General features: G+C 53.6%; 2 protein-coding genes across 13 annotated transcripts in view; both read left to right on the forward strand.

The window, feature by feature from the left end:
• Positions 1–6,663, forward strand: part of ZNF638 (zinc finger protein 638) — a 61,369-nt gene extending 54,706 nt beyond the window's left edge. For 2 of the 3 annotated variants that reach the window (XM_062574889.1, XM_062574891.1), the window contains 4 exons: positions 962–2,147; positions 4,315–4,407; positions 5,226–5,344; positions 6,350–6,663. In XM_062574889.1, the coding sequence (XP_062430873.1) occupies positions 962–2,147; positions 4,315–4,407; positions 5,226–5,344; positions 6,350–6,409 (1,458 nt within the window). In that variant the 3' untranslated portion in view covers positions 6,410–6,663. The remainder of the gene's footprint in view (positions 1–961; positions 2,148–4,314; positions 4,408–5,225; positions 5,345–6,349) is intronic. The other variant, XM_062574890.1, reaches the window with a different exon arrangement.
• Positions 6,664–11,710: 5,047 nt separating this feature from the next.
• Positions 11,711–20,946, forward strand: part of DYSF (dysferlin) — a 117,022-nt gene continuing 107,786 nt past the window's right edge. For 5 of the 10 annotated variants that reach the window (XM_062574893.1, XM_062574897.1, XM_062574895.1 and 2 more), the window contains exons 1-6: positions 14,020–14,127; positions 15,619–15,674; positions 16,153–16,244; positions 18,179–18,284; positions 19,668–19,782; positions 20,065–20,252. In XM_062574893.1, the coding sequence (XP_062430877.1) occupies positions 14,034–14,127; positions 15,619–15,674; positions 16,153–16,244; positions 18,179–18,284; positions 19,668–19,782; positions 20,065–20,252 (651 nt within the window). In that variant the 5' untranslated portion in view covers positions 14,020–14,033. Of the gene's footprint in view, positions 11,862–14,019; positions 14,128–15,618; positions 15,675–16,152; positions 16,245–18,178; positions 18,285–19,667; positions 19,783–20,064; positions 20,253–20,946 lie in introns of those variants that run through there. The other 5 variants (XM_062574894.1, XM_062574900.1, XM_062574896.1 and 2 more) reach the window with 2 other exon arrangements.

Here is a 20,946-nt window from a genome sequence, read left to right on the forward strand (position 1 = left end):
TTACTGTCAAAGAACTGGGTGGTGGCTAGCAGGCCATCTTTTTTTTAAAACGTCTGCTGGAAGCGGGAAAACTAGAAACCAGTAAATGTGATGTTCGTACTGGACAAGTGAGTAGAAACTTTTACCTAATGGAACTAGTGGGCATGTGGATGATGGGCAACTGTATGGACAGGAGGGACCTGATGCATACAAATTTACAGAAAACTTCATATGGAGTCCCTCCTTAAAGGCTTTTAAAAAAGCAAAGCAGTCCTAGGGTAATAGGGAAAGTCCTCAAAATGCATGCTTGCCTCTCTGAGAGGAAACACAGGCCTGGAATTCATGAGCAGTGAGGAGAGGCGTTGAGGGGACTCTGTGCCTTGTGGTTAAATATATGACTAATCTGGAAAAGGGATAAATAGTGAGATGATTTGTAAGATGATAGCAAGTTAGTTAAGGTAGTAAAACTATGAAGGAGTGCAGAAAGATCTGATGATGCTTAGTAACTGGATGATAAGGGCAAGTGGACCTTAAACGTAGATAAATTTAGAATGATTCACATAGAAACCATCCTAAAGTGATGCAGAATAGCTTCTGAGTGAAGAACGATTAAACAGAGGAGGATTCTTCAGCCAGGAAAAGGCTGAGGAAGAAGGGTGTCCTAGGGAGGTAAGAGGATAAAGGAGGATAAAATCATAAGGCTAAAGATTTATAGCCATTGAAAATGAATTTCTAGAAAGTAAAAGACAAATTTGTGAAAACATAAAGCATGTAGTTTGAAAAATGTTGCACATGAGACTGAAGGTCTGATTCTTCCCCCCACCCCCCCAATCCTGAAGTCTGTTTGGATTTTTTTTCCCCATCAATCAGTTTCAGTTTATAGATGTTTTTCATTTGGCACCCTAAGGTTGGGGGTGTTTGTGTCATTGGGTGGACTTTGTTAAATTCAACTTTGTTAGATTCATATTTTTACCTTTCATAGGAAGAAGAGCTTTTTCCATTTAATCTGGATGAGTTTGTTACAGTGGATGAAGTAATAGAGGAAATTGAGTCTCCTGTTAAAACCCGTAGAAATCCACCGAGAGGGAAGAGAAAAGATGGTGGTAAAAGTAACTCTTCTGAGCCTAGTTCTAAAAGAAGGAAAGGGAAAAGCTCTATAGCACGCATTGCTGAAAGTGAACTATCTTTTGTCACTCTGGATGAAATTGGAGAAGAGGAGGACATGACCACACAACTAATGGGAGTTGCTAGTTTAGATGCACTAACTGATCCACAGGGCCTGGTTGTAGTAGATGAAGTAATTGAAGAGGAAGAACTTATATCAGAAGCAGTAAAGGATCCACAGTCACTTGTTACTTTGGATGAGATATCTGAACAAGAAGACCTTAGTTTTCATAAGGATGACCCTAGGTCAGTTTTTGAGGAGCAAGATTTGAAGGCAGAACCCTTAGTAACCGTAGATGAAATAGGGGAAGTGGAAGAGCTGTCTTTGAATGAGCCTATGGATTTAAATATTGAGGATGCAATGAAACAAAAGGAAGATGATAAAGTGACTGCGGAGGATTCTGGAGATTTTGTTTCCTGTCAGGTGCCTGACGATCCCAGTGCTTTAGTGACAGTAGATGAAATACAGGAGGACAATGAAGATACCCCTCTAGTGACTTTAGATGAAGTCAACGAAGACGAAGATGATTTTCTGGCCGATTTCAATCGTCTAAAAGAGGAACTAAACTTTGTTACGGTAGATGAAGTTGGAGAGGAGGACGAGGAAGAGGAAGGCACTTTCATGGGGAAAAATCTGAATGAGAATGAAGATGAGGAGGATATAGTTGCTGTTGCAGGACCAGAAGAGGAAGATATTGCTGCCATTGCAGGAACAGAAGAGGAAGATATTGTTGCTGTTGCAGGACCAGAAGAAATGGAAATTCTAGGAGATATGAATCCGGAAGAAGAAATTATTGCAATCTCAAAGTCAAAAGGAAAGGAATCTCTTGTATCTTCCAGGGGAGAAATAGAAAATAAGATACTTGCAGCAGGTGGACAGGAAATGGACAAAGAGATCCCTGTAGGAAACAAAGAGGAAGCTGAAAAACACGAAATTTTTGACAAAGTTCATGAAGGAGATGCTACAAAAGAAACAGAGACTGTCAGCAAACAGCAGCCTGAAGGTAGGATCTGTTTTATTAATGCGTGATAGAATGCATCTTTCTTTTGGTGTGAAAATAAGAAACACGTTATCTGAAGAAACATGCATTCCATGTTTGCTGGCCAAAGTTGGAGAAAACTTTATTAAAAACAAATGTGTGAAATGAAAGACACAGGTGCAAAGAGGCAACAGCCTCCAAGCTGAATTTAGAGAGAAAAAAAAACCCTAAAAATAAATACATAAATTCTGCAGTATGGAATTAAGGAGGGGTTAAGACAGGTCTAATATAGATCCAAGTAGGGAGAGGTGTATATATAACCTGCACACAAAAAAGGCTTGGCCAAAAGTTGGGCAAAGGCTGTACACCATGCAGTTCAGTAGTGTCAAATTTTGTTTGTGCTGAGGCAGTGAAGTACTGACGTACAGCACTTCTTGTTCTAATGTTTTGGAAAAGTTTTTTTTCCTCCCATCTTGCACTCATTGCACAGCAAAGAAGAAAGCTAAGCAGTGCAGTTGGAGAGGAGCTGCAGAAGCCATGGAAGTCTGTCTGAGAGTATTTAAACTTTGGTTTCTATAAACTAACCTCTCAAATTTGTCAAGCACTTCGATTTCTAATTTAAATGATAGTCACAAATCAGAATAAGTATATTTTGATGCACAATAAATAAACGAACTTAGTTCTTTTGTATTGCAAAAATCTCAAGCAAAAGAGGTAGACCTAGGAAAAGTAGTTCTTCCTAAATTTGAGAAGCAGAGCAAGAAAACTGAGAAGAGAAGTTAAAGCAGGTTAAAAACAAAACAAAACAAACATTAGGGGATGGCTTAACATCTGATTCCAAGAGCAAAATAGGAAATGGTTCCTTGATTACCTCAGAGTTCAAATGATGACGGTCAAACTCTAGCTTTTAAAGCACCACATACTAAAGCTGACTCTTGTGATATGAGTCTTTGTCTATTGCCTTCATGCAGTGAAATACTATCACAAGCTACTGAAAAATCTAGGAGAGGTAAGAGACCAATACTGTCGTGTTCCTTTGACAACTCCCTGACTTTCATCATTAAGGCTAAAGGATTTACTGTATTAACCTTGTTCAGGAGATACTGGTATTGAGGCTATTTAAATGTAGGATTAGAAGGAAACCTTCTTCTGGTTTGTGACTATTTAGCTTCCAGCTGAACAGTTCTGGTAGTCTAAAAACCAAGCAACCTCTTACCCCACCAAAACTATGTTGCTTATTTTACAGCAAATGGGACTGTCAAATTCCTTGTCTCCCCAAAAAACCTTAAAGTGATAGTTTTGATATTGCCTTAGAACTGGTTAATCCGGTAGTGTACTTTGACTTTGTTTAGTTCTGTAACAAAGCCATGCTTGGGTTGACATGAAGCTGGTTGGTGAGTGTGCCTCACTAAAGCTGGTCTAGGTAGCTTATCTTGTGTTATGGCTGGATTTTAGTAAACCAAAATCATCTGAGAACTGATTTATTTGGAGGTCTCTTTTTCTCCCTTTTCAGCCTCTTTTCTGTTTTCTCTGAAGTAATTGATTTGTAATCATCTTAATGGGGAAGTGGAATTTGATAATGAATGCACCTTTAGTCTATCATACAAACATCTAACTCTGTCTAGCTGTAGAAAGCTGACAGATCATAGTGGAAAGAAGGTGCACATGTTTAACAGTGAGGTTATTTCATTGGTGGAACAGCTTACTAAAAGCTGTGATGCCATTGCTGGCTTTTTTAAAAGCAAGAATTTATTTTCTGTTAGGTTTAAATTGAAATACTGCTCTTGGACCTGGAGCTGGATTAGTTCAAGAAAGCTTGATAGCTTGTTTTATGAAGTTCCGATTTTTGTGATCATAATCACAAAGTTGATGAGAAGTCAGTGACGGGAACTCCAGAGGAAAGCAGCTCAGAGCAGTGCTGGTAGTTCTGTAATGAATGCCAAGAAGTCAGGAGTGCTTTTGGAGTGACTCATTCCAACACCTATGTTTTAATTAAAAGTTTTGTCTGGTGGATTGATGTGAGAAGTTTCTGAAAATCACGGCATGGAAAGACCAAACCAAACAGTGTAGGAAGCATTGGGAGTTGCACAGATGGTGTTTGTTTTGAGTAGTAATTAACCATTCAAGCTGTGTACGGAATACCTCTAAACAAGTAGAAATTCTTGTTTTAACATGCATTTATGGCCTCTAGTAGATGAACTTGGATCAGGAGATAAAGAACCTGAGTCTAAGCGAAAGAAAACGGATTCTTCAGATGCATCCAAGATACAGAGTACTCCAAAAGGTAAAAACAAAAAAACTCACCATCAAATACTCCATGCTGTTCTTGTTAAAGACAGTTTTCTTTTCCATTTAAAAATGCCTTATACAACCACATTTAACTTAAAAGTCATGGATTGTAGTCCATATTTTTATCTTGACCCTTAGGAATCCATGTTTAACGTATGTTCCTATTGCTGGCTTAATAGTGGAGTTAAAAGCTCTTTTTTTCTAAAATTTATTTAAAAATATACTATTTTATAATTAGCACTATGTAGTATAACATCTGCTTATTATTCTAAACCCAGTACAAGTTTTGTTACCAACTTTGTCTCAGTGTACAGAAGTTAGGAAATTTCTTACTTCATTTTAAAAATACATATCCCAAGATCCTCACCCAATATACTTTTATGTAAACTGTTAATAATCCTTGATTTGTAAAAGTTACTAGGAAATACGGAACCTTGCCTAATGTTTGTGTAAAATTCCCTGTGGTAGAAAATGCTCATATGACCCACTGTAGGACAGAGATTAAACTTGGCAAATTAATTATATGTGAAGTGCTTCAAGGCAAAAAGACACTAAGATAGTTGCAGTGGATTTCAGATCCAGAATGTCATTCATTCTGTCTAAAGAAAAGCATGTCCCCTTCTCTGTTTATTGGAAGTAAGGCAGGTGACCAACTTAGACTAGAAGCCTAACTTCTAGAATACTGAAAAGAAAAGTAACTATTTTCCTTCCAGGAATAACTAAGTTTACAGATTTGGGTGATTGGATCTGTTGTGTGTATGTGTATGTTTAATTGCATTTTGTTGATGTGATGTTGCATGCTGTCTTTTTCAGATTTAGATTTCCTTGTTCCAAAGCCTGGCTTTTTCTGTCAGATCTGTTCTCTGTTCTATGCAGATGAAATGTCTGTGAAAAATCACTGCAAGACACAGCTTCATCAGCAAAATATGGAGGTAATGCTGAAGCATCTCCAAACACATGGGAAGAATGGAGGGAAGCACGTATTTTCAAAAATTTTTGCTTTATTGACTACTAATAATTTCCTGATGGCTTCATGGAGCTTATTTTAATAGTTCAATGTAAACTGAAACACATTTTTAGCTACTTAAATTAGTCAAGTTCATCAGCTACATAAAGTTCTTTTTCCTAGGAAGGCATGGGAATAGTCACTCTTTCCTCTATCTTAAAAAACAAAACAAAACAAACAAACAAAAAACAACCCCCCTCCCCCTCCCCCCCCCGCCCCCAAAAAAAAATACCCAGTGATGTGTCTGAAAGCCTAATTTTGGCACATTTCATGGCTTAATGAAGCTGCAAACTACTGACTGAAATACGTCACAGATATCGAATAACCAAAATGTCAGGCTAGAAAGAAAACTTAAGTTTGTGGTCAAAAGTCCCCCCATCAGTACACATTGCTGGTGCATCTGGCAAACATGAATGTAGCACGTATCTAGCTGGGGGAGAATACACAGCCCCTTCCTGTGGGGAGGTGCTGACGTGTGTGTAAAGAGTAGAAAACTATGAAGATACTGATTGATGTAGGCTTTTGCATGCTGGTTGTAATGAATGCACAACCTGTGGTGAGTACTGAATTAGCAATTTTTATCTGATGACCAGAGACAGATATTCAGCCTCATACGAACTTCTGATCCCTAATGTTTTGACTTGCCCTTGGTCAAAAGTCTGCTCAGGAGCTGAAGCTCCTGATCAGTAATCAGTATTCAGTGATTGTATATGTGTGTGAGAGAGTCAGTTTGTGAGCAAAACTGTTGAATTTTTTCTTTTTGGTATAGAACACACATTACCGTTACCAGGAGTTGTCTGCCTTTTGAGTGATACTTTTACGAAACTTGCAGTATATTCAAAACATAGTTATATCATGCCATGAGCAATAATACAATAGTGTCTTTTCACTGACTAGCCAATAAGACTTCTTAAAACATTTATTCCTACAGAAATTCATGGCCAAGCAAAAGGAAGAGGATAACAATGGGGAAGAACGAAGTTCAAGGTGATCAGAGGAAAGAAGAATTCTTTCAGTAAATTAAACCTAGGGTCCAGTCAATTTTGTGTATTTTGTTTATGATTTAATTTGTAATTTTGTTTCAGAAGCAAGCATTCATGTTGTATAAATTTGAACTCAGTATAGGCAGACTAAAAGAAAAATGTATGGTGGCTTTGACTTGTATATCAAATCATCTGACTTGGAGGAGACTTCTTTTGCAAGTGTTGACATGAAATAAATGTTCTTACTGTATAGTTAACACCAGGTGATTGTGTTTGGTGTGATTTATTGTGTTTTGCTAATTCTGTAGGTCACGGTAGAGGCTATTACGGAATTTATTCTAGAGCTTGGTCTCTGGTGCTGCTTTACAGAGCTCAGCAGATGAAGTTTCACATGCTACGTATGTTCCAGCAGTTCATCTTACTGCACTGAAATCAGTGACCATCATGGTAAGGATTTCAGTGAAAGTGTGGTCAGGCCCTGTTAAGCTGCCTGGCACTATCTTTTCCCCATGGCTTCTGGGGTCATTCATGGTTATGTAGAAGGATAAAAACAAAGCCAACAGGGGGAGCAAAGTACGTAGCAGAACTGCACTGGCTTACTCCTTACTATTGCTGTCAGTCAAGTGGTGGGAGGTCAGTGCCCAGGACTGTTTCTCTTGGGCGAACGAGTTTGCTCATTTAATTTTTTTCCTCTGTGAATGAATTTGTTCCAGTCTCTAAGTTAAAGCATGTAAAACGCTCAGCAACATTTCTGAACTTTGTAACCTGCTCTTGAACGTTTGCTTTCTGATAAGTCTGTATCTCTGGCTTGTGTGCTTGTAATGGTAGACTGCAGTCTGGATCATAGATAACTTTCATTGGAGCTTTGATTTTTCACCTAGCTAATTACTTGAAATTTATTTAAAAGGTTGCTTCTTAAAATCTACCTTTGTAACTGCCACTCGTTCACACTTCGGATAATTGACTTGGGTTGAATTCTGTTCTTGGTGGTGAAGAAAACAAATGTTTCTGCCTGTCCAAGGAAAGTGAAAGAAATTGGGTGGTTCTCTGGGGATGTTGCGGGTCCTACCTGTACAATAGTTGGTACAAAAACGCTTGTATCTTCAGGTCTCTGACCAGTGAGGGGCCAAACTGAACTCCTGCTTTAACAGAAGACATGCTTGCATCTAGCTGATGAAAAATGTTACTTTATGGGAATGATTTATCTCTCTCAGACTCATAGGACCTTCCTCCTTTGAGAGTAATGATTTGCAGGCAGATGTACTTATATTTCCTATTTTGAAATCATTAAATGATGTTGAAGCATGACCATTACACTGAGTGAGAGTTAGTAAGTTCAGTGCCAGTGTACATGCAGTGAGGACAGAGCCTACTCTGGAGACTCTGAAACAAAGACCTTGTTTTCACAGAGCAACAACATTGTCTGACAGGTGGGTTACTCTGAAAGTACTGGAAGTCATGAGCAGAACTTTGGTTTGCAAAATGCTGTTGGCTAGGTGTTTTTGCTTGGGTCCCTAAGTGAAAAAAGCAAAGTGAAGTGAGCAAACTTGCTGCCTGTGTGTGCTTGTGAGTCACTATGCTAGTCTGTCCTGGCCAAAGATGCCTCAAAAATGCAGCGGAATGATTCAGATCAAATACTTGGCAAGCCAGAGAGTAGGATTCAGAGTAACTGTGTGTGTGTGTGTGTGTGTGTGTACACCCATGCATCTGTCTCCGTCTTTTTCTCTCTCCATTGACTGTTGCCAGGGACTGTACCATATTCTGAAGCAGGGTGCAGTTCACGTAAGATTGGTTTGATATTATTTAACAACTTACTCTTACTACGTAATTACTACTTAAGTATTCGATCTCTATTGGGCTGTTAGCAGCTTATTTATAAAACAAAAACCAAAACCACCTGTCTAAAATACAAACTGGACTTTAGTAAGGAAAAGAGCCTGCAAAGAGCTTTCCTGCTCCCTTTGGCTAGGTCCGCAGAGCTATGCAGCTGAACTGTCCTGTCTCATCCCGTAACATGCTGTCAAGACAGTCTGGCAGCTGCAGGGAGGTGCCAACAAAATCCTCTGCTCTTCTGCAGAGTTCAGGAACTTTGCAGTTTATTGATTTTTCTTGTTTGTTTTTTCACTGTCTTACCGGAATGTAGGACACAGCTTGCTTCTCCCACTAGTTCTGTTCTCTTCACAGTGCAACTTTGTATTTGCATTTCTGAGTTTTCCGAGACCTTCTCTTTGGGCTCAGAAGGCAAATTTTTACCGTGATTTCTCTTTGATACCTTATCTGTGTTGAAGACAACAATGATCTTTTTTCATTCCTGCTTCTGCCCTCCAAGCTTCAGGCAAATTTTGCTTTCACCCAAATGTAGGAAAGACTGAAGAACTAACGAATACCCTGTGCCCTCGGGAATGCCGGTTTAGTCTGTGACCTGCTGTGGTTTGAGCCGACTGGTACAGGTGTGTGACCCCCTCCCCGCGTTGCTCGGCTCCCAGGCCTTCTTCACAGGCTGCCACGCGGCTGTCGAGTGGCAACCGCTGACTTCTGTGGGTTGCAGTGGGGTTGGGAGTGAGGGCAGCAGCCTCAGCACCCACCTTAGTGGATCTTAGTTGGGTTGACAGTAGTCCCACTCCAAACAATCTCATTTTTCCCGTGTGTACTTAAAGCAAGAGCTTGAGACGCTCGCACATGGCGCTGTCAGCAAGTGGTGTGTTTTTCCAAGCATTGCTTAGTGGAAGGAAATGAGGAAGGCGTTTGCTTTCCTTGGACCCATATTGCTCCCAGAAGCTTTGTACTTGGTCAGCACGAAGATGCGAAGTAGAGGCTGGTTCAGCAAATCGTCAGTGCAGCAGGGACCCAGGCTGCAAATACCTGCTGTGCTTCCGTGTCTGGGCAGGCAGAGATCCAGCCCTGCTGGTGCTGTCCCCTAAGGGCGAGCAGGCAGCCTTTATGGGGGCTCGTACCCGCGAGCTTGGCCGCAGCGTCTCTTCTTGGTGGCGCTCTGCCTTGCACTGGTTTTGCTCAGTTCCTCGGATCAGCAGGGTGACCGAGCTGACCATTTCCAGCTCGGGCAGGGGCGTATGTTCCTGCTTTGCTCAACGTTACCTTAGTGTTGCATACCGGAGATCTGCCCCTGTGGCACTGGCTGCGGTGGTGAGAGATGTTTTTTTTTTTTTTTTTTTTTTCCTAGGTTGGTGACTCCCTGCAAGCGAAGCCTGAGGCAGGGTGTTCGGCAGGGGAGAATGGCTGCTTGCGAGGGGCAGTGTTTTAGCTTAAAGCCTTGATTATGCTCATGCCATGCATTTGCCTGCCTGATCCCAGAGTAGAGCCGTGTCAGTGCTGGAGACTTCCCTGTGGTTACAAAGATGAGATCCGGCACCATCTCCCAGCTTGATGTGAGGCTGAGCGTGGCCGTGGAGGATGCAGATGTCCTTGGACAGAGGCTCAGTGAGTAAACCCTGATTCTGGTCCATGTCCACCTCGCCTCCATTCACACCTTCCAGGCCTACGCTTATGTGTGAAGCCCTTTCCTTCAAGACACCGAAACATCTCTGTTAAAAACACTAAGTGCTGCAGTGGCCCCAGGGAGATGCGTGGTAACCACTTAACCCAGAAGCTCTCAGGAAAATACTGTCCCATCCCCCCCAGCCTGATATGGAAAAACAAAATCAGAGGAAACAGGGGGTTGGGGAAGGTGGGAAATAATCTTGCAGAATGAGTTGTGATAGTGGCTTTCTGAACATTGCCCCAACAAATTCGCAGCAGCTGCACTTCCATTCGTCCCGCACCTAATGAGCGCTTCAGTTAAAGTGACTTTATTTCAGAACTGACAGCAATTAAAAGTGCTGCGTGCTGAGTGTCCCCATGTCTTCTGGCGCCTCCGGAGGGATGTTAGCGTGGTATCTGGTGGCAGAAGGTGCGAAGCAGGTCACTGCTGCAGGTGCTTGGAATTTCGAGCAAAATCCACAGGGTTTTGCAACACTTCTATTTCACTGCGCTTATCAGAATTTTTTTCTTCCCTCTCTTGACTTGTGCAGCACCTCTGCTATGTCTGGATCCCAGGTGGGCTGGAGCAATTTGAGCGCTTGGGAGCCTGTGTGTGTTATGAGAGGGCCTTGCAGGAGAAATGGAGCTGGCTGGGGCCTTGGTCTCTGGAGCCGTTCTGATGCAACGCAGTGGTGGCGTGGATGATCCTGGCAAGCCGAGAGTGGTATAAGCTAGTGACGGACAGGCCCTTCCGTGGAGGCTTGGGTTAAGTAGACCAAGGACATGGGGGGAAGGAAGAGGGCAGAGCCCCTTGGAGTAGCAGTAGTGAAGCTGGAGGGACACCAACTGTCTCATCTCGGCCACCCTAACCCATCGGCAACCTGGTCTCCTGCAAAAAACTGCAGGTTTTCACTTGCTTCTTGGTTTTAATCTTGCTGGTTACAGTGAGGATGCTGGTAACACTATTTCACCCAAAGGTGGCTTCACTGCTGCTGGGAGGTTCGTTTGCTGGCCCACCTCTGCTTTGGTTGCTGTAAAGGCAGTTTTAATTGCGGCTTCTTGGGTTAGTCTCTGGCAAAACCCACAACTCCAGAAAACCAGGATGATCCAATTCTGCCATCCAAGAAGCGGGGAAACTGGCTCTAGATAAAGCCAAACTGGGTAAATTGCACTAAAGGGGCAGTGTTAGCTCTCCCCGCGCTGCAGGAATGGGGCAACCTAGGCCTGAGGAACTGCAATAATTTGAGGGCAGCAGAGAGATGCGGAGACGGGCACTGCCCGTGCTCCGTCCTGCCCCCGCCAGGCCGGACGCCCGGGGACGCGCTGCCACGAGCGCCTCTGGAAAAAGCCGTGCTGCGAGGAACCTCTGAGCCGACTGCTGGGAAACCCGGGGTAAAAATAACCTCCCTTTAAATAGCCGGGGCGGGGGGCGCGGGGCGTGCGTGCCCGCCGCCGGGCTTTGGAGCAGGTGCCGGGCTGGCGCGGGGCCGCGGGGTCGGCCCCCGTCCCGCGAGGGCCAAACTGCTCCGCTGGGGCCGGCGAGCTGCGGGGAGGCGGGAGCGGAGCGCGGGGTTCGTCCCCGCTGGCGCCGCAGCCCCGCGGAGGGGCTCGGATGCGGTTTCGGAGCGGCGCTAGTTAATCGGGGCCGAGGTCGTGGGTGGCTGCGAGCGCCCTGGGAGGGGGTTTCCTGATCTGCAGCGTCCCCCCCCTCCCTGGGCTCGGCCGGCGCCGGGGGCCGCGGCGGCTCCTCTGCGGCAGCCCGCGGCCCTTCGCCTTTAAGAGCCGCTTCAGCTGCCTGGGTGCTGCCGTATAAGAACGGGATCGCGGAGACGACGGGATCGCGGAGACGGGATCGCGGGGACGGCTGACCCCGGCGAGGCCGCCCGGCCGGCGCGATGCTCCGCGTCTTCATCCTGCACGCGGAGAACGTCCGCACGCCCGACACGGACATCAGCGATGCCTATTGCTCCATGGTCTTTGAAGGTGAGCGGCGGGGTGCTGGGCCCGTCCCCACCCGTTCGCTACGGCGCCCTTCCAGCAGGTCTGTCCATCCCACCCGTCCGTCCGCCCCTCGGGCACGGCTGGGCCATGCAACGTCCCCCCCCCCCCCGTCCGCCTCGGCGGCCCCGGGGGTGCTCCCGGCGCGCCGCCCGCCGTGGGGCTCAGCGGGGCACGGCCGGGTCCCCCCCCAACCCCGGGTCGCTTCCTGCAAATGCTGTGTCAGGAGCGCCGGAGCGGGATGGGGGTGGGGAGGAGGGAGCCGGGGGCTGCCGGGACGCCGCTGCCGCCCTTCGCCGCCTCCTCGTTGCCCTCCCGGGCCGGGCCCTGAGCCCCCCAGGTGCCTGCGTGAGCGCGGGACTGGGGGGGTGCTCAGCACCGCCAGGATGGCACCCCGGCAGCCGCAGTCCCTGGCGCCATGGCCTCGTCCGGGTCGCGTTACCACGCTCGGCGCTGTTAACCCCTGCGGGCAGCGACGGCGGCGCGGGGGGGACACGGTGCCGCGGCGGCCCGCAGCCCCCCGTCCCGCTCGGCACCGACTGGGGCCAGGGCCGGGGCGAAACGGCCGCCGGCAAATCCCCGGGAGCCGTCTGTAGCGCGCCGGGGACGCTCCGCTCCCCGCGCCGGGCCCCCGCGCCGCTGCGGCGCGCTGCTTCGCCTCCCGGCGAGCGAGCCCGCTCCCAAAGCGCCGGGTGTCTTTTGGGTGGAAAAGCACTTATTGAATCCCCGGGGTGGGCGGAGAGAGAGCGCATGCGCGCCTGTGCCGACGTCTGCTGCCGTTGTGCCGGGCCAGGGGGACCTTCCCTGGGGCAAGGAGGTCCCTGTCCCACGTTCGGGGTGGCCCCGTGCGTGGTTGTGGTCATGCAAAGCTGCTGCGTGGTGGCCTCACCCTCTGGGCCTGGAGCTCGGGGGGGCGAGGGGCACCCTCCCTCCCGTGGGAGGGGAGACACTGGCTCTGTCTCACCCCACGGCCACTTCCCAGCTGGGTTTGCAGTGAGACCCCCAGGGCTGCGTGCTGCAGGGGAACCAGCACTGCCAGGCAGTTGGGGCTCTTCCCAGGGGCCTAATGCCGTGGCATCGCTGGCAGCGAGGAGTCCTGATGCGCTGGTATCCCTGGCTGTGGTCATCCCCGTGGTCCCTCTTGCCGCAGTGTCCCTGCCATTTGTGGTATCCCTGGTGGTCCACGTGCTCCAACACCTCCATGGTCCTGATGCTGCAGCATCACCTACTGCCTTGGTGGCACAGCACCTCCAGTGGTCCGGGTGCACCACCGTCTCCAGCGACATATCGTCCCTGGGGTCATGATGCTTCCCTGTGGTCCTTGGGGTTCCTGCTGCTCTGACATCTCCAGAGGTGCATCGTCTCTGGGCTAATGGTGCTTTGGCATGCCTGGGGCTTGCAGCATCCTTGGGGGGGGCCTGGGGCTTCAGCATCATCCCTAGAGCTTGGAGCATCCTGGTTTCCCAGTACTTGGGGATCTCTGGGGCTTACAACACCCCCAGGTGCTGGTGCTTGGACATCCCTGGGGCCTACCAAATCCCTGGGGCCCTAGTGCTTGGACATCCCTGGGGCTCGCAGCATCCCTCCAGTGTCTAGTGCTCTGCCATCTCCAGTTACGTTTCATCCCTCGTGCCGGTGGCTCAGGCATCCCCTGTGATGATTCATCCCTGGGGTCGTAGCGCTCAGGCAGCTTGAGGCTTGCGGCATCCTCGTGGTTGGGCATCCCTGAGGACCCCAGTGCTCTGGCCTCCCCAGTTGTGTGTCATCCCCGGGTCCTGGTGCTTGGGCATCTCTGGGGCTCGTGGCATTCTGGAGGTCCTGATGCTTGGGCAGCCCCAGCCCCGGTGCTCGGGCATCTCCGGGGCTCGCAGCATCCCTGGGGCTCCCGCAGCTTGGGCATCCCTGGAGCTTGCAGCATCCCCGGGGCTCGGCCCTCCGGCAGCCCCGGCTGTGCTTCGGGCCCCCCCTCCGGCGCTTCCTCCCCAGCGTCCGGACCTCCCAGGGACCGGCAGCGTCCACGAGTGGCGGCGCTCGGGCCTCCCCCGGCGTGCGTGTCCCCCCCCCGCCCCGGGGAGGGAAGCTCGCAGCCTCGCGCTGCTCCCGCCCCCCCGCGCCGCGGCCTTCCCGGACGCCCGCGGAGCCGCCGCCGGCAGCACCATGCTGCGCTGCCTGCTGCAGCGCGCCGGCCGCCTCCCCGGCCTGGAGAAGGGCGACAGGCACAGCGACCCCGTGGCCAGCCTGACTTTCCGAGGTGAGGGTCCCGCCGCCACGCTGGGGGGGGAACCGCGGCTCCCTCCAGCCCGGGGTGCCGGGCTGGGGAGCGACCGGGACCCCGCGGCGGTCCCCGGCGTCCCGCGCGCCACCCGGGTGCTGCCGCCCCTTCGGGGCCGGGCGGACGGGTGGGAAACTCCCGGGGTGCCTGTGCCGGAGCAGCCGAAGGCGGCGGGGTGCTGCGCTCCCACGGGTGCCCTCGGGGTTGCGATCGCGCCGGGTGCCGAGCGCGCTCAGCTGCTAGCAGAGCCGGGTGCTAGCGGGAGATCTGCAAAAGTCCTCGTGCAGGGGCTCGTTGACGTGGGGAGGGGGGCACAGAGGTGCCCTCTCCTGGGGGGCACCTGCGTTTGTCACCGTTTGCAGGGGCCCAGAGGAGCGAACGGGGCCGGGGCTGGGGGGTGGGCGCAGAGCGCGGCAAAGAGGGGCCCGGTGGTTTTGCACTTCAAAAGCGTTTCTTGGAGGTCGTGTTTTTACAGACGTCGTTTTCCAGGGGGTGGAAAACGTCCGTGATTCAAGCCGGGGGAATCCAAGGGGGTCGGTTGCAGGCGGCGCCGCCGCCGCCGGACCCTTCTCCCGCCCGGGCGGCCGAGAGGAGCCGGCCGGGGGCTCCTTCCGCCTCCCCGTCCCCGCGGGGAGCCCTGGCCGCTCGCCCGAAGTCGGGCTCCGACCGCTTTTAACGTGGGAAATAACTCCGCCGGCAAATCCGCGAGCTGGCGCGCGCGCGCGGGGGCCCTTCCCTTGGGAGACGGGGCGCGAGCGGGAGCCGAGCGCTTGGCTGAGGGCGCGAGCGTGCCCGCACTGCCTCGCGCCGTGCCCCAGCGCCGCGGCGGAGTGCCTGCGTCCAGGAAACACCCCCCAACTCCGTCCGCCGGCGTGCAAAGCCCTTCTCCTCCCCGGAGCTGCTCGCCTGGGTCCGGGCCGGCTCGTTATTTCAGGGCCGGAAGATTTATCAGAGTTGCTTGAAAATCCAAAATAGGAAAAGATTAATTTGGCAAGGCTTAAAAAAAAAAATAAACGAAGGAAGGGGGGGGGTGGCGGAGCGCTGCCTGGCCCGGCCCGGGCTCGGGCACCGCCGGGTTTGAGTCACCGCTATTGTTCCCGCGCCCTCGTCTTCCTTTTCCTTTTCCCCCCTCGGGCCGGCGGCCCCGGGTGTTCGCTGCCCCGGAGCGGCGATGGCTCGGGCAGAGCCTCTGCTCCGCTTTCCCCGTGGGGAAACTGAGGCACGGTGGGTGGAAACTCCTCGCCGGCGAGCCTCGGGGCCGGGCTGGGGCTCGGAGCCCACCCGGTGCCCGGCGTCGCCCCGCGTCGGGCGGCAGCCGCGTCCCCTCCCCGCTGCGTCCCGGCCGGAGCATCCCCGATCCTTGGCCGGGAGCGGAGGGCCGCATCCTGCCCGCGGGGGCTGCGGATGGCGCCGGGCCCCGAGCTGCGGGCTGGCGCGGGGAAGCCTCACCCGTGCGCTTGCTCCTCGCAGGGGTGAAGAAGAAGACTAAAGTCATCAAGAACAACGTGAACCCCGTGTGGAACGAGGTGAGCGAGGCGCCGTCCCCGCCGCCGGCCCTGGGCGAGGGCGATGCCGGGCGTCCCCGCGGGGGCCGGCTGCGGCTCAGCCCCCTACGAGACGCCGGAGAGTCCCCGGCCCGGCTCCGGCGGGGAGAAGGGCTCGACCCGCTTCTGCCCGCGGCCCCGGCGTGCGGGTCGGGTCGGGGCTAGGGGGGACCCGGGTTTGTTTTGCTCGTCAACCTGGCCCCGGGGGAGGAGGGATTTGTGCCCCCCCCCGCCTTCCTCCTAACCTTGACCCTTGTTTTGCAGATCAAGGTTAAAAAAAAACGGGTTTTGGTAAACAAGCAGCGGTGTTTTGGCCGTGTTTTCTCTTTTGCTTTTAACCCGTGACGAAAGCACGCAGGAGGCCCTTGGCCGGAGCGCGGCTTTCGCCTGCGGCCCGCGGAAAGCGTCGCGACCCCCCGTGCCCGGGGCTGCTCCGACCTCGGCTCCGCTCTCCCCGCAGGGCTTCGAGTGGGACCTCAAGGGAGCTCCCCTGGAGCCGGGCGCCGAGCTCACCGTGGTGGTGAAGGACCACGAGACCGTGGGCAGGAACAGGTAGGACGCGGCCGGGAGCCGCCGGGCGGGGGGGGGTCCGTGCACGTGCACGTGCGGCCCCGGCTTCGCGGCACGACAGCCGCGGGGCCCCCTTCTCCTCCCCCCTTCCAGCCAGCTGGGCTCGCGGCGAAGCCCCCTCGTCTCCCTCCGCCCCAGACGTTGCCCCGAGGCTCCGCGAGCGACGCGCGAGCGCGGCGCGGCTCGGGGCGAGGGCGAGCGCGCCCGTCGGTCGGTGCCGGCGCGGGGTTCGCTCTCGGCCGGGAGAGCAGGCGAGCTGGACGCCGGGGCTGGTCCAGCCTGGTGACTTCGCATGTTCCTATAAATAGAAGAGGGCAAACGGGAGAGGAATTTCAGCTCCCCGAGCCAGGGAAACTTCAGTCGCTGGAGCCGGGAGCCAGATTTCCTGCTGCTGCCAGCAGGTATCTCCGGAGGAAGGTGCCGTCGCGTAGGCGACGTTGCTCTTTGCTTTTCCTGCTCCCCGGGGAGTGAAACACGCCGCTCGGCCGCGCTGGGGCTGCACACGCGCCGCTAACGGCGACCCCGCGTCAGCAAAGCGGCTGCTTTGAGACAAGACCCTGCCGCGACCCGCGACGGGCTCAGGGTCCGGCCCGCGGTCCCGGCGGGGACGGCGCCTTCGGGGAGCGGGGCGATCGGGCCGAGTTTGCTTTAACGCCTGCTTTAGCGCCCGTCTAGGGCATCCTCCACCCTCGCAGACTCGTGCAGCCGCTGCAGGCAAAAACCTTTTTATTTATTTGTTTTGTTTTTTTTTTTTTGGAGAAAGAGGCCATTTCCATGACTGTCTGCGAAGGGAAATGGGGGGGAGGGGAAGCGGGGAGGGATCCGTTCAGCATCGGAAAAGCTGCTCCAGCCCAAAATTTGTCCTTCCAGGACTTACTTGCAGCGGTGAGGGACGAAACAAAGGCAGGAAGCCAAAAAAAAAAAAAAAAAAAAAAAGAACCCAAAGCTGAAGGTTTAAGAACGAGCGCAGGGCAGGGGGAGCCCAGCGACGCCCTGCAGCCGCGGGAGGGATCGCCCCGTGCTTGCTCGGTCCCGCGGCTTTACCCAAATTCCCAGCCCTGCCATGATCTATAGCGAGAAATCTCCCAAAATACCCCCCCCGCCCCCCCGAGCTGGGGGGTGGGAGGTGTTAACCCGCACACGGGTACGCGCACAAAATCCGAAACGCAAGTGAAAAAAAGGAGCCGAGAGCCCCCGGCGGAGGGTCTGGGGCACGGGGGCCGACCTGTCGGGGCGTCGAGCCTTGGCGGGGCTCCGCGCTGCGGCGCGCCGAGACCCGGGGTTTAGCGCGGTGGGCCCCTGTCTCCTCTCCTACGTGACGCTAGAGAAGGAAGTCTCAACAAGAAAAACTTGCGGTAGTTTTTTATTTTACGACGCAACTAGATGCTTATGGTGGATATAAACCAGCCTTTTGGCTCCTGAGAACTTTGGGCTCATTGACTTCTCCTCCATCCCGTTGAAATCCTTGAACCTTTTGCTTCTCCGTTTTTATTTTCAACACTGTTGGCAAAGAAACTCCACCAGCACTTCTCTTTATGGCTCTTAATTCCTGAAAATGGACTTCTAGGTGCTTTCCCCTGATTAAAAAAGAGACAAAGGCCCAAATGATAGTCGCCGCAGCGGTCCTGGCCCAGGCGCGGAGCCGTGAGCTGTGCTCGAGCAGGTCCACGTCCCACGTGGGCATCGCCAGAGATGTTGGTTTGTGTTTCCGAGAGGTGGAAATTTCCAGCACCCGTCGCTTGCTCATCTGCTCCGTGCCTTGAGAGAGGGGGTGGAAACTGTCTCCTCGTTGGGCTTTAACCCTCTGGGTCGGTCTCTTTGCGATAGCTGGTGCTTGAGTTTGAACCTGAGGTGGGTCCTCGGCTTCTTCCCCGTGCGTCCTGCCCTGCTGATGCCTGGTTGCTCTTCTTCCCCAGGTTTTTGGGAGAAGCCCATGTGCCCCTGCGAGATGTCCTGTCCACCCCTAGCCTGGCTGCCTCCTTCAACGTGCCCCTGCTGGACACCAAGAAGCAGAACACTGGGGTGAGTCCTGTGCCGGACGGTCCCGGGACCGGCGGTGGGGACGAGCCGGGACGCGGCCGGCATCACGCCTTGTGTGCCGGCTCTGCTTTGATTTGCGCGTTTGGAAAGAAACCTCAGGGATGAGCCCGTGGGACGGGGCTTGGTGGCCAGGACGCGTTGGTGCGTTGCAGCTCCGCGGCCCTGAGCGGGGCTGGGGGCTCGGCCGAGCCGCCTCGGGGTGCTGCTGCGATCAGGACGGGCCCGGAGCGTTTCCCAGAGGTCTGGACGCCCCTGGCAGCTCTCTATGCTCCTTCCCGGCACCGCTGCCGAGTGTCGCAGGGGCAAAAGGAAGCGCCGTGCTGGACCTGCCCTCGGCCTCACCTTCCGCCCTCGTCTTCCTTGGCCTTGGGGTGGAGGAGCTGTCACGCTTGCGCTCGGCCCCGCACGCATGCGCAGCCTGCTCCGCTGCAGCCTCCCCGGGATGCTCCCGGGTGCTTTTGGTGGCAGCGGCTGCCCCAAACCCCCCGTCCCCGTGGAGCGTGGTTTCTGTGCGCGGGGGGACGGTCCCCTGCGTGCTTCCCCCGTCGCTCTTCCTTGAGCTGCTGCATCGGTGTTCGAGCAGCGAGCTATATGCGTCCTCCCTCCGGGGACGCGTGGAAATAGCTCTCTCTAGGTGTTTCTATGGCAGGAAGCGGCCTTTTTCCTACGCCGGCTCCCCCGGGTCTTTTATTGCCCTGATGGTTCCTCTTTCGCTTGCCTGCTGGCGCCTGTCCATCCGTTCCCGCGTCCCTGCGAGCAGCAGCCTGCCGGTCCTGGCGCGTCCTCCCGCTTCCCCGCGGGGGCAGCGGATCGCCCTCGGGCCCTCCGGGTTTTAGGAAGCACGTTAATTTTTAGCTTTCTAATTCCACCTTCCCCGGAGACCGGCTCCGGTGGACAGCGGCACGAGGGGCCGTGCCTGCCGGTATCGCGGAGCGCCTGCTCGCAGGTTCTCCTGCCGGCAGCGAGCAAACGGGTGCAGTTCCCCGCGGCACCGTTTTGGTTGGAAGAGATGCATTTAAGCAGGAGAAGGGCTTTTCGGGGCTGTGCCTGGGGACAGAGGAAACCGGAGAGGAAGCGGTGGCTGGGTACGGAGCCGCGGCCACCGGAGCGTGACCGCGCTGGGTGAGGTGGGACCTCTCGAGTGGCTGCTTCCCCTACGGCACCGCTGGGCTGGCCCCCGGCTGCCGCGGTGCCTCCGTGGGGACGGCGGGCGTCTGCGTTCGCCGGGTTACTGCTGCTTTCCTGGCCACGTCCTCGGCGCTTGGGCAGCAAATTGGTGGTGGCATCTCGAGGGCTTGGAGTGGCCGCTCCGGTTGGGGCGGCGTTTCTGGATGCCTGTCGTGATGGTTTGTTCCCCTTTTCCAGGCTTTCCTCATCCTACAAGTGTCCTACACGCCGCCGCCAGGAGCTGCCCCACTGTTCCCCCCTCCTGCCCCCGCCGAGCCAGCGCCGGCCCCGGCAGAGCCCGACACGGTCACTGGTGAGGAGAAACCTCTGCTCGCGGGGTGACGCTGGGTGGGTGCAGGTCCAGGGTCCTGCTTTCTCCTTGCAAGCTGCAGCACCTGCGGCTTTGGGTCTCTGCAGCTCAGTGTGGCAGAGCGGTTATGGGTTGCAGCTCAGGGGTGTTTCTGAGGACCCTCCTGGGCTGAACAGGAGCTCGTGAACGCACGGGATCCCTCGCTTTATCGTCTCGTATGATGCATCGTGTTCCTCCACGTCCTGGCACTGCGCTGCCACCATGACCTGCCTCCTGCTCCTGCAGAAACGGCCGGTGAGGAGGATACCGAAGATCAGACTCTGACGGGGGATGAGACCGAGCCGTCCTCAGGGCCCTCGGGGTCCGAGCAGCCCACCCTGCCCCGCAAGCCACCCGTGCACCATGTCCATGGGATTAAGCGGAGAAAAACCTCACCCAAAAAGCCCCTGTCCAACAAGCCGCAGGACTTCCAGGTGAGCCGCGCTGGGAGGAGCGGGTCGTTTGCCTCCTGCAATGCTGGTGGAGGTGCTTTGACTGGGAGCCCTTCCCAGTGCCTGGCCTCTGCTCCAGAGAATGGAGCTGCCATGTCCCAGCCTCTGGCAGAGCCTGGTGGGGTCATTGGTGGACATGGAGCGGCCACCCATTCCCTTCCTCTTGGCGTTGCTTTGTGAAACGCCTAGCGATTCGCGCTGTTGATTTATGAAGCTTGTCAGGTCCTACACGGTCACACATGAAGCTATTGGAGCTGCTACAGGGTGTGTGGAATCGAGAAGGACATGTATTACTTGCTATTTTTGGTAAAATTGAAGGAAATGCAAAGAAAAGAGAGCTGCCCGTGCGTAACCTGAGCACGGCAAAAGCAAGGTGAGAGCAGACAACACACTGACCTGCGGAACGAGGCCCCGATGAGCTGTTCTTTAACTGGCTCCACACGTTACGTGTCCTTTTGTGCTTCCCTCGGGGTCTGAGGTGCTGCAGAAATACTGCAGGCTGCGCTGGTGGCTCTTTCCCCTTGCAGTCCGCACGCTCGCTGTCTTCCAGTCCCCCAGCCTGAACGGCTGAGGGTTTTGCAAATGCGTTAACCACTGACAACCACCCTCAGCGGGCTGAGATGTGAGATTTAAGATATTCAAGTGAAGTCTCCAGAACTGAACCCTCCAGAGCGGT

Source organism: Rhea pennata, chromosome 4 (assembly GCF_028389875.1).
Source record: "Rhea pennata isolate bPtePen1 chromosome 4, bPtePen1.pri, whole genome shotgun sequence".
NCBI lineage: Eukaryota > Metazoa > Chordata > Aves > Rheiformes > Rheidae > Rhea > Rhea pennata.